This window comes from Cinclus cinclus, chromosome 15 (genome assembly GCF_963662255.1).
Source record: "Cinclus cinclus chromosome 15, bCinCin1.1, whole genome shotgun sequence".
In the NCBI taxonomy this organism is placed as follows: Eukaryota; Metazoa; Chordata; class Aves; order Passeriformes; family Cinclidae; genus Cinclus; species Cinclus cinclus.
This window is the reverse complement of record NC_085060.1, coordinates 1,061,701-1,074,030: the sequence shown is the minus strand read 5'-3', so window position 1 is coordinate 1,074,030 and position 12,330 is coordinate 1,061,701. Positions and strand designations below refer to the sequence as shown.

Here is a 12,330-nt window from a genome sequence, read left to right as displayed (position 1 = left end):
TGCACTCTGGAGGAAACGTGCCATGAGATGGGAAGGGTTAGGCTGCAAGGCAAGAGACCAGCTCCTGGCATGCTCAAACACATGGAGATTGGGCTCCTGAAATTCCTAACATGGGAAGGGAGGGCCTTCCCTAAAGCTCCAGCACCTTGAAGGAGATAATATCGGGGTCATCCAAATGGGAATTCCACCCTGACACTGAGTGTGAAACGCAGGAACGACACCTCACACCTCAGGTCTGGCATTTCTTTGGAGTGTTGGGTTCCTCCAGCAGAGGAAACACCTCCCAGGTGGGGTCAAACATGGGTGATTCTGAGGAAAACACAGCAGGAGACAGCCCCAGCTCCGAGCCCAGGCTTTGCCAAGCCCATTGGATCCACCAGCAAAGCCCCTGGACACATCTCCCCTCCTCCTTTCCCACGTGGTGTGGCACTCGGGGACATGGGGACTTGGCAGTGCTGGGGGCACGGCAGGATTCAAGGAATGGAAATGTCTTTCCCCACCGAAATCATTCTGTGTGATTCAAGTTCCACGCGGTGTTTCTCCCCCACCACACAATTCTGCACCGCTTCTCCTCACCCCATGCCCCAAACCCAAGGAATTCCCTCCCAGTGACAGGGATGGAGCTCTGGAACTCCGGAGCCAGCCTGCCACCAAAGGCTTTGGTCGTGACTGGTCTCCAGGGAGAGCTGGCAGTGTCCCTAAGGGAAAATTTTCCTGTGGTTTGCAGGGATGCGTGAGCAGTGTCCATAGAAAGACGGATGAGTCACCCCTGCAGCTGGGCAGCCTCTCCCATTGCCCAGTTTGGCCAAAATGGCATTTCCCACATTTTCCACGTTTTTCCAGCAGACGATGTCGCGGTGAGCGCGGAGCTGTGCCACTCAGAAGCGGGTGTGATGCTCCAAATCGGAATCCAGCCCCGGCTCCCCCAGGGCAGCTCTGCCCACGCCGTTGCGCACGGCATGGCCACGGGTCTGGAGCTCTTCCCAGCCTTTTGTGGGGCCAGTGCCACTGGTAGGGACCACCAGGCGTTTCTTCTGCACCTGCTCCAGGATCTGCAGCACCTGGAATGAGCAAACACAGCTGGGAGTAGGTTAGGAATTAGGGGAGAGCACTCATTTCTTCTCCAGATGTTGAAATAATCAAATGATCATAAAATAATGGGTTGAAAGGTCCCCCAAGGGCAGGCACACCTTCCACAAGATCTTCTCTTTCAAGTGTCTGGCTCGGTTTTGTGATGGCACAAATCATTTCTGTGCTCAGAGCTCTCTGGGATGGGTGAACACGGAGAGCCTGCCCCATGGAGGAGGTCCATGACCTTGGATCTCAGAGCCCTTTCCATGGATGAATCATCCCCGTTTTTTGGGGAATTGCCCATTCCTCAGCACCAGAGAGGTGCTCCAGTGCTCCGGAGCAGGATCAGGACAGAAGGGAGGAGCTCTCCTCGTGTCCCTCACACCAGCCTGGGACAACTCCTCATGCCATCAGACTTCTTTGTCTCCTTGCTGAATTAGGAAGCCCCAGGCTGAAACTCATGCAGTGGAGAGAGGGAATGGAAATGAAATCTAGCTGAATTTTACCTGAGACTTGGGGATGATGCCGACCCGGAAGAATCCGATGTTCCCACTGTCGATCTTGGTGCAGTCCACCACGGTGGAGGCAATGTTCTCTGGAGAAGGCCCACCACAAAGAACTGCATCGACCTGAAAACAGGAGATTTCCACACCAAATTCCCTTTGGAATGGGAGAGTTTTCCCTCTCAACAGCAAATAATTCTCTTCAAAGGCAATGCTGCTCCTTCCTGCCCTGCTGCAGTGACACCAGCGCTAGATTTGGAGTGAACGAACCCCAAAGCAAGGACAGGGAGAGCTCTGTGGGGTGCAGGTCAGCAGCACAGCCCAGGCAGGTTTACTGCAGCTGAGGAGGTCTGGAGAAGTCCCATCCACAAAGAAAATGCGCATGTAGTTTTGATTTGTGAGGAATTAGAGGTGGAAGATTTGTCCCACCTCTTGTTTAAAGCTGTGCCATGATGACACCAAATGTAAACCCCTTGGAATTCAGCAGTTAAATCTTAGAAACGTGGAATTATCCTGAGTTGGAAGGATCCACAGGCACCATCAAACCAACCCCTGACCCTGCACAGGACACCCCAATAATTCCACCCTTCCAAGCACTCCTGGTGGCCTCGGAGCCGTGCCTACTCCCTGGGGAGCCTGGGCAGTGCCCAGCACCCTCTGGGTGAGGGAAGAACCTTTCCTGATGTCCCACCACAACCAATGAAAGGCCATGACCATGGCACTTCCATGAAAGCTCTAAAAGACAGGAATTTTTTTGGAGCTCGGCACCAGTTTTAGACCAGGCTTATATGGGAATCCCTGAGTTCTCACAGCCCAATGCCAGCTGGAGGACTGGCACATCCAGGAACCAGGATTTGATTTCTTGTGAGCAAGAAGGAATTTTTTACTGCTCCCATCATCCCATGTTGGAATATCAACAACTCACGTTGCCAAGCCATAACTACACTGTGCACAGCAGAAGAACTTCAGTTTCACACCAAGATCTGTGCTTTGAAATCTTCTTTCTCTTTGACACCGACATGAGGAGATTTTTTTTTAATTAGAAGCTTTCCCAGATTCCTGCTACCATCTGTTGATTTGCTTTCTGGAAGCAGAGGGGTTGCATTTTTCCATCCCCGTTTTAACATCTCTTGGTTACCTTATCTCCCAGCTTGGCGTACACTTGGTTGTGGTGGGTCGTGTCAGCCTCTCCCGTTGGGTTGGCTGATGTGACCACAATGGGGCCAACCTGGAGATACAAAAACAGGGATCAAAGCTCTGAGCAGCACTGTTGGGATCAAACAGGCGACTCGAGCTCTAAAGATCATCCGTGACCCTCAACAGAGCTCAGTGTGTCTCACCCAGGTGAGGAACCTTCTTTGCAGGTAACTACGGTCCCACCAAACCGCATTTGGGTGACAAGCACTGGCCAATTTTGGTTTGGTGATGATGGCCATGAGATGCCATCTTGCTTTTCAGCATCAGCTCTTGCCTAGACCTAGAACACTTAGGGTATCCCAGCTCCTGGGGCCGCTTTCTGCACCTTCTGAAGTCATTCTGTCCTCACACAAGTCCGTGTTTCCAACAGTGCTCTACGCTGGAAATGGAACTGTGTCTGTTAAGGGCATTCTCCTCATTTCCTGACCTGGCAGTTGCTCCTTTTCCCCTCTTTGCTGCCATAAATCCCCTCCCAGCTGCTTGCAGGCCCCAGCCCCTGTCAAAGGAGGGCTCAGGTCACCAGGCTGAGGTGCTCTGACTCACCAGGTCGATGAGGTGTGTGGTCACAGAGCAGTCGGGGATGCGGATGGCCACGCTCTGAGGGGTTCCAACGTATTTGGCAGAGTCCTTCATTCCCAGGAAATCCACCCACTCGCCTGCACCAAGCAGAGGCACTCAGCACTCAGAGATTTCCACCAGCCCAAACACAACCACCGTGACAGGAATGTCCCCACGGAACGCGCGGTGCTGCGGGGGTTCGCGGTTTTAGGAATTCCAAACCCAAAGCTCTCCAGAGAGCTTGAAATGAAGAGTATTTCCTCACCTCTGGGAATGACCAAGCTGATGGGAGATGGCCAGGCAGCCTCCATGAAATCCCAGAGGAGGGGAGTGAACAAATGCTTGGCAGGTTCCAGCTGCTTTAGGCTGGAAATCCAGAGGGACATGGGGCGATCCTGAGCCTGGCGCTTGGATCTGGAAAAGAGGGAGGAAAAGGTGAGACTGGAAGTAGGATGAGGATTTCATTTCAAATATAGGAAACTTGGTGAGGTCTAGAGCTAAGAGAAGGTGTGCAGGCCCTGCCCCAGGTCACCAGTCTGGAGTAAAATTAGGACTGGTCAGCAGCAGATGGGATGGGAATCCCTCCCAGTCAGGAATGTCCATTTCCAAAGGCTTTAATTTCTTGTGTAGTGATGGGCAAAGGTCCCAATGGCCCAAATTCTGAGGAAACCCCACCAATATGAGGGGCTCCTCAACAAAACCACTCCACAAAAATAATAACAGCAAAACTCACCAGAAAACCCCACATTTCAAGCGTAAAAAATTTAAACATATAAAAAATGTTACCCAAAGTCTACAGAAAATACAAAACCACCAAATTATTACCCAAGATACAAAAAAAAGACACTTTACAACTCAGCATCTTTCCAAAATAAATGTAAATAAAAAACCTCTGCTTCTACCAAGAAACTCCAAAAATACCTACAGCACAAATAGTAACTCATCAACCCAAAACCCCTCAAAACACACAATATACCAAAAACCCCAACCAAACTTCCTACACACTCCTTGTGAGGAGCTCTATGGAGAGCTCAGAGCACAAGTCTGCTGTCACCAGAGGGGTTTTGTTGTGACAACATTTACCTCCAAATAAGAACAATTACCCCCTGCCCCATTTGCCACTTGGGTTTCTGGTGGTGTCCAGGTTACCCAGCTCCTCAGTGTGTCAGGACACAATTCCAGCTCAATTCCCTCCTTTCCTCACCTGAATCTTCTGCTCACCTTGCTGTTCCCACTGAGGCTGAGCTGCTCTCGCTCTCAGCAGCAGCTCCGAGTTCTGGAAGGTTCCTGAGCCCAGCCCAGGTGCCAGGACTCACCTGTGAGCTTTCTCCACGGCATCAGGCCGGCTGCAGGCAGCCACCAGCACGTACACGGTGTCGGTGGGGATGCCACAGGTGCCACCATTCCTCAGGATATCTGTTGGCATGGACACAGGGAGGTGACAGGGGTGTAATTCCCCTGGCAGAGCTGCCACACCGTGTGCTTCCTCTCCTCTCCTCTCCTCTCCTCTCCTCTCCTCTCCTCTCCTCTCCTCTCCTCTCCTCTCCTCTCCTCTCCTCTCCTCTCCTCTCCTCTCCTCTCCTCTCCTCTCCTCTCCTCTCCTCTCCTCTCCTCTCCTCTCCTCTCCTCTCCTCTCCTCTCCTCTCCTCTCCTCTCCTCTCCTCTCCTCTCCTCTCCTCTCCTCTCCTCTCCTCTCCTCTCCTCTCCTCTCCTCTCTTCTCCTCTTTTTTCCCATTTCTGGCAGTGCATTTTCCCAGCACTCCTCCAAGAGGGTATCTGGCATTCAGGGGGTTCTGAACCAGAGTGGAGAGAGAACAAGGACCAAGCATTGGTTCTGCTTTCTCTGGGCAAAGCTTTGGGTGGTAACCCCATCTTGGAGGATTCCTGGGTCTCAGACTGGATGAGGACACAGGGAAATGATGCAGGAGACACAGCAGGGAATTCACTGCTCCACTCAGCTCCTGACCCCTGTAACTTGGCCCAGGAATTCTGATATTCTCCCCAGGAATAACCTGCACAGATTATCCCTTGTATTTTCCATGATTCCTCATTAAAAGGGAGATTCCTTCTCCTTTGTAGCCACCCCTCGAGTACCAAACATGGTGAGAAGATCTCCCCTAAATCTCAGTTCCCCAAGGCTGAACAAGCTCAGCTCTCTCAGCCTTTCCTCACTTGGGAGCTTCTCAGGCTTTGGATCATCTTTGTGGCCTTTCTCTGGATCGTCTCCAGCCTGGCCACATCTTCTTTCTTTTTTTCTTTTTTTTTTTTTTGTGGGTATCAAAGTGGGGATCAAAACTCCTTCCACAGCCCTGATGGCTTAAAAACAAAACTTTACCAAAACATCACCACATCATCCAGGTTTCCACATCAAGGCCACATTGGACATGGCTTGGACCATCCTGGTCGAGTGGAAGGTGTCCCTGCCCATGGAACAAGATGGGCTTTGAGGTCCTTTCCCACTGAAACCATTCTGTGATTCTCTGATTGGGATCACGTCCTTTTAACAGTGTTCTGCTACAAGATCTCCCAGAATTTCCCCTCCCTCTGCTTTTTCCCCCTTACCTGCAATCCTCTTGACTGAGGATGCTTTTCTGGCAGGCAGGTGAAGACACTTGGTGGCTCCTGCCCCGACACCACTGAGCTGCACCACGGGCTTCCCCATGGGCAAGCAGCAACCCTCCAAGGTGCTGCTGGCCAGGGCAGCCAGGAAGCAGTAAAAGCTGACCAGCCCAAAGATGAGGCTGGCAGCGAGGTCGTATCCTGCAGGAAGAGCACGGATGGCGTCCAGCAGGAAGCTGACAGCCACCAGCATGAACGTGAGGGAGTAGAAGAACCAAGCCATGTTGAGGAAGAGCGAGCAGAAGACAACGAAGCTGTTGAAGAGCATGAAGGCAACGATGCCCACGGCTGCGTGGAAGCTTCTGGCAGTGCCGTGGAGGCCAGCATACCTTGCCAGGCCCCAGATGATCCACATGACAGCGTAGAGGATGAAGGCGCTGCTCTCCAGGGTTTTACCCCGGGCAAAGGCCACCGAGCCACTAAGAAGCTTCAGGATGCCACCAGCGACCACCACCCATGGAATGACCACGGTGGCAAGGGGAGCCTGGGGGTCTCCTGTGTCTGTCAGAGCAAAAGAAGCCAGGACACTGCAGGCGTAGGCGAGCACTTCTGCATCGGCGTACTTGGAATAGCCCAGGTAAGGAGCGTGGAGGTTGGGTCCCTCCCGGAGCTTCAGGAGGTTGCTGCGAGCAAGGAGGGCCCTCACAGCCCCCTTCCCTGTTGGGATCTTGGCCCTTGCCCTCACGTTGTACAGGTGAATCAGAGCCACCGAGGCCGAAGCCACGAAAACGGCCACGGCCACGCCTTGGGGGCCAGCTGCAAAAAAACCCCTGGGGCTACAAGCCAAGGCAATGCAGTAGGTGACAAAAACCAGCAGGTACAAGCCATCCACGGGGCTCTGGAGGAAGAGAAAAAGAGCCAAGACTGCAAAAAGAATGGAGAAAACCACCAGGAATGGGGTAGGGAAAGACGGCTCCTCTGGCTGCCAGGTGGGGTACAGGAGGCTGTAACCTGCAGCAAACTGGAGGATGGAAGTGAAGCCAAAGGCTGTGGCCATGAGAACATCCATTGCACGGAAGGACAACACACAGATGCCAACCTGGTAGGTGCCAGCTGCCCACAGCCAGGGCACGTGGCCCGGGAAGAGCCTGGGGGTGATCCCCAGGAGCCTGCAGCAGAAGACACTGGCCGCCAGCACGTTCAGGAGCAGCCCGGGGGCTACAAAGGGATTGCCAGCGCTGGCCCAGCCCTGCTCCTGGGACTTTTTCTCAGCCAGATCCGTGCCAGGGAGGGCAACTTTCCCTTTGGTCAGGAAGTAGAGGATCCTCCCCAGAGCAAAGTAGCCCCCGAGCAAGCAGACAAGGAGGTGGCCGCAAGCCACGGCCGAGGGGCCGAGCGAGGAGCTGTAGTGCAGGGCAAGCTCGTGGGCACTGGCCAGGGACGTGGCACTAGCCACCAGGGCCAGGAGGGGCTCTCCACAGAGGAAGCCCACCACGGCCAGCAGCAGCAGGGCCAGGGTGAAGGTGGCCAGGCCTGGCACCAGGGCATCACGGGCATCCCCCGGCTCACGGAGCACTCCCTGCCCTGCCAGGATGAGGATCACTCCGTAGCCACTCCAGAAGGCTGACAGGGTCAGGCACAGAGGCACCAGCAGGGAGCCATTCCTGAGGTTTCTCCGGATCCCTGGGAACAAAGGGAGACAGGGATGTGATTTCAGAGAGCGGCACGTGGGCAGCAGGGTCACTACGGAGCAAGGATCAGCACGGGTCCTGCCTGATGATGGATTTATCCTGGAGAAAAGGAGGCTCAGGGGGAGCTTTTCACACTCTACAGCTGCCTGGAAGGAGCTTGTAGCAAGGGGTCGGGCTCCTCTCCCAGGGAACAAGAGAGAGCACGAGAGGAAATGGCTTCAACTTGTACCAGGGGAGGTTTAGATTTCTCATGGAAAGGGTTGTCCAGCCCTGGCACAGCTGCCAGGGCAGTGGTGGAGTGCCCATTTCCCAAAAGACAGGCATATGTGGCACTTGAGGACATGGACCAATGCTGACCATGGTGGCAGTGCTGGCTGATGGTTGGATCTGACAATCTTTAAGGTCTTTTCTAAACTGAACTGCTCTCATTGCTATGAGTTACAAAGAATAAATAGTTCAGCATTCACTCTAGAGAGTGTGGATTTTGTTGTAGGCAGCGATTGTTTTCTCTCAGATGAGTAGAGGCACTGTCTCTTGGCATTTACCCATGGACATTTCAATCCATGGATGCTGAAAGCACTCTCAGAAAGCCTGGGAGAGGAATGGTGTGTTCAGTGTGTTAAAGCTCCGAGGTCCTGGTAGAGCACTTGTTTAAAACAAACATTGATTTCTCTTCTCGCTTATAGAGGAAAAATTTGCTGTGCTGACACTGAGCCATGGAATGGTTTGGGTTGGGGGAGACCTCAAAGCTCATCCCATCCCACCCCCTGCCATGGGCAGGGACATTTTACACTATCCCAGCTGGCTCCAAGACTCATCCAACCTGGCCTTGGACACTTCCAGGGATGCAGCCACAGCATCTCTGGACACCACACACCCCTGGGAGAAGGGGTGAGCCGTGCAGGGAGGTTTGGATCCTGTTGGCAAAGCACACCTGGATGTGCAAAGCCACGGGAGGGAGGTTTTGGGCCTGGGCAGCCCCAAATCTTACCTGCATAGGCCAGGAGAGCTGACAGGAGCAGCAGCAGGACCCCCAGAACTGTGCTGGGGATCAGTGGGGTCTCTCGGGGGGAGCTGTAGAAGTGCACGGCCAGCAGGAGAGACCCTGTGGGGGACAGAGGGGAGGAAGCACAAAGAGCTTGTAAACCCATCCCAAAATCTTGAGAGGATCAGGGTGGACAGGGCAGGGAATAGAGGGAAATAACAGTGCAAAATGTGCAAACGGGAGAGCCTAAGGAGCTGAGTGTGACTCGGTTTGTGCCCGAGGTGCCTGGTTTGAAAAAGCTTGGAATGAATCATTTGAGGACGCCCAGAGAGGTTGTGGATGCCCCATCCCATCAAGATCAGGTTGAACAGGGCTTGGAGAAACCTGAGCTAGTGGAAGGTGTCCCTGCCCATGGCAGGGGATGGAACTGGATCATCTTTAAGGTGCCTTCCAACCCAAACCATCCTGAGAATGTATGGAAGAGTCTGAAAGTTTCCAGCTAAAGGTAAAAATCCATTATTCCAGTTATGCAAAAGGCAGACAGACACACACAGACCCTGCAGCGGATCCCTCCAGCCTCCTGCTGATGGAAAAGCAGCCAAAATAAAATCCGGGAAGACGAAACACAAAGAAGGAGCAAGTGAAAGGGAGTGAACACAGAAAACAGAGCTGTGAGGAGAAGGGCTGGAAAACGAAAGGGGAGGAAACTGCATCCAAACCGAGATGATTTACTACAGTGACTACGAAAAAAAGTTTGGATTCACTTCCCACCCAGCGTGGAACCAGCACAAAACTCCAGGCCAGCCCTTGGAAGCCAACACAAATATTTTGCTGGCGGCCGGAGCGGGCGCTGGGATCTCTGGACCGAAACGCTTTCCCCAGGCAGAGCAGCCCGCGGATAAACAGCGTCTTTAGCCCCCTTGGAAAAGGGGAAAGCTCTTCCCAAGCCCTGTCCCGTGGCAGGATGCCAGGAGCGGTGCCTACCTGCGGCAATGCCCAGGAGCCCGATGCAGGAATGCAGTGACTCAGCCCCGCTGCCGCCCATCCCTGCGCCGAGGGCTGCACTGCTGCCTCTCCTTCCTCCCATGCTCTTTATAACCAAACCATCGCCTTCCTCCCTGCTCTCCACCCCTTTTCCCTACAAACCTCTTCTGTTCCTGCTCCTCTCTGCATGCGGGAGGAAATGCAAATGAAGTCCTGGCTGCAGTAAATTTGGGGCTGTGAGTCAGCCTGGGCTGCTGGTAGCTCCCTCCAGGGGCCTCTTAATTTTACTGTTGATTAACCCTTGTTCAAGAAGCCACGTGGAAAATAAGGCTGAGGGTTTATTGCTGTTGCTGCCTTTTTTTTATATTTTGTCCTGCCAGTGAGGAAATTACACTGGTTAAAGCGAAAATTTTTGCGAGCATCCACCTTGATGGAGCAAACAAGCCCTGTGCAAGCCCAGCAGCTCCTTGGGGACCACTTGTTTCTCCTCACACTGACCAGGGGCCTGCTGTTTGTCCCTGCCACAGCTCTGAATGCCTGGCAGCAGCCCCCTGAGCTGGGCAAACCCAGGGCAGGCTCGGTGCCATTCCCTTAAAGGCCACTTCTGTCCCTCTGTCACTCCACACCCAGCTCCTCCAGCCCAGAGGAGTCGTGCTGGCTTTCCAGGTCCTTTCCAGTGAGAGTCCAGCATTGCCAGGATTATGTCCCCAAGGGGACAGGAAGGACCTGTGGCAGCTTCCCACGGGGAATGGTCAGGGAATAAAGGTGGTTACGGATGGAGGGGAGGCTGCAGGAAGCAGTGGACACTGGTCTGGGGATGGTGTTGAGCCACGGGTGAGGTGGGAAATGTCAGAGAACGGTTCTGAGACAGCTGACAGAGCTTTGCTCCTCTGCTGTGCTGTTTGTGGGGCTGGACCAGGGTAGGAAATGCTCCCCTGAGGGACTCAGCTCTAGCTAAAGCAAATCCCACAAGAGCAGAGGTGCAGAAGAGCGTGCAGAGCCCTGCACTGATACCCCTGGGCTGCCCAGGGATGGATCTGCAGAGCTCCTGCAGCTGCCAGCTCTGGTGCTCCCCTCAGCAGACCCTGCCCTGTGACACATAACCCATAAATCCTGTTCCACAGGAACCTGGAGGACAGGAAAGCTGCTGGGAATGGAGCTGGGATCTGAACTGGCTGGAGCTCACAGTCAGGCCTGTGGGATCATCCAAGAGGTGCTGGAGTTGTGACAGGATCCAGAACAAGCCCAGAGCATCAGGTACTGCCAGAGGACCCTGCCCCTCCTGCCCCCTGAGCCAGCTGGAGCACGACAGATCCAGCAGCATCCCCATCACTGCTCCCAAACTCCCCTGGGATCTCTGGCTGTGCTCACCCTGCAGGAGGAGGGTCCCTTCCCACCCCTCCTCACTGGAACCTTCATGCAGCTGAAAGCCACTTGTTAAAACCAAAGCCCCCAATAAATGTGTACAGCCAAGGGCACCCAGGCTGGAATAGCCCAGCTGAGAAATGCCATTTATCACACACATTTATCACTCATCTCCTCACTGCAGAGACATCTTTAGGGCTGACATGTCTGTTGAGAAGGATGTTTTTCCAAGGGGAGGAAACAAGCCTGGCTGGTCCAGTTGCATCAATTATCCCAGTAAGGGGAACCAGCCCAGCCAGTTTAGAGCAGGCAGGGGTAACTGGTGTGGTTTGAAGCAGGCATGGTGTGGAAATCCTCAGCCTCTGGCTACTTTGTTCCATGGCTGAGGGGACTGCTCCCCAAGCAGCTGCAGGAAGGAGAAATTACCTGTTCAGGTTGCAACAACACTCGGTTGTTTTTCCATTCGAGGGGAAATAAAATACCCCTAACCATAGTTGGGATTCCTTACATAGCACAACAAACAGCAGAGGAAATGCTTTGGGTGTTTTTTTTATGCATATCTCAATTTAATTCCTGTTATGAGCCATAAAAGTAACTGAGAGGCACAGTCTGGGTTGGATTAGTGGGACTGCAAGGCTTCTGTCACACATTTCTTGTTCCTGCTTGTTCAGGTAGCAGCTGGGTGCCTGAAATCCCTCATTTTGGGAGGAGCATGCCATAAATGAAGTCCCAAGCAGCAGCAGCAGCAGCAGCAGCAGCAGCGAGCCTGCCCTGACTGAACACCCTGCCAAGCCACGAGTTCATTATCCACAGGATGTGCTTCACGTCTCTCCCAAATATGACAGAGCCCCAAGGAACATGTCTCATAAATAACCCCTGAAAAACACCCTGCAGCCATGCTGTGGGAGTTTTTTTGTTCTCCCAGCCTCCACAGGGCACAGTTATTGCACCAGGGCCGGGCTGAAATGGAGAGGTGCAGGATCATCTCCATGCGAGCAGAGCCAGGGAGGGAGGAACGAGCTCCAGACCCTGAATCCGCCTGCCAGGGGCTCCTGCAGAGCTCAGGGATCCACCAATCCCCAGTGCCACTTCCCTGGGATTAAATAAATGGAGAGATGGTGCTGTTGGTGAAGAATCCCATTGCTGCAGAGATCAAGAAGTGTTTGGGCAACGCTGCCAGGTACAGGGTGGGATTGTTGGGGTGCCCCGTGCAGGACCAGGGGTCGTGGGGTCCCTTCCAACTCTGTGACTTCATTAACTTCTAAACTCAGGGTGCAAAAGCCAGCAAACAACTGCAGCGAGGTGTAAAATATCCCCTTCTGAGAGATGGGATCTGAGGGAAGGAACATTCAGGACGCCAAAAGGAAATGTTGGAGTTAAAAATCTGAAGCAGCTGGTGCAGGGCAGGGCTCCTAGA

The 12,330-nt window shown here is 53.6% G+C and overlaps 1 protein-coding gene across 1 annotated transcript; it reads right to left on the bottom strand.

Moving 5' to 3' along the window:
- Positions 1–878: 878 nt before the first annotated feature.
- On the bottom strand, positions 879–9,609 carry LOC134050227 (uncharacterized). Its single transcript, XM_062503161.1, has 9 exons — positions 9,549–9,609; positions 8,571–8,684; positions 5,892–7,571; positions 4,646–4,745; positions 3,595–3,743; positions 3,315–3,427; positions 2,713–2,802; positions 1,578–1,700; positions 879–1,061 (listed from the first exon to the last, which is right to left on the bottom strand). The coding sequence occupies exons 1-9, from the start codon at positions 9,607–9,609 to the stop codon at positions 879–881; spliced, it is 2,613 nt and encodes an 870-aa protein (XP_062359145.1).
- Between the last annotated feature and the right edge of the window lie 2,721 nt (positions 9,610–12,330).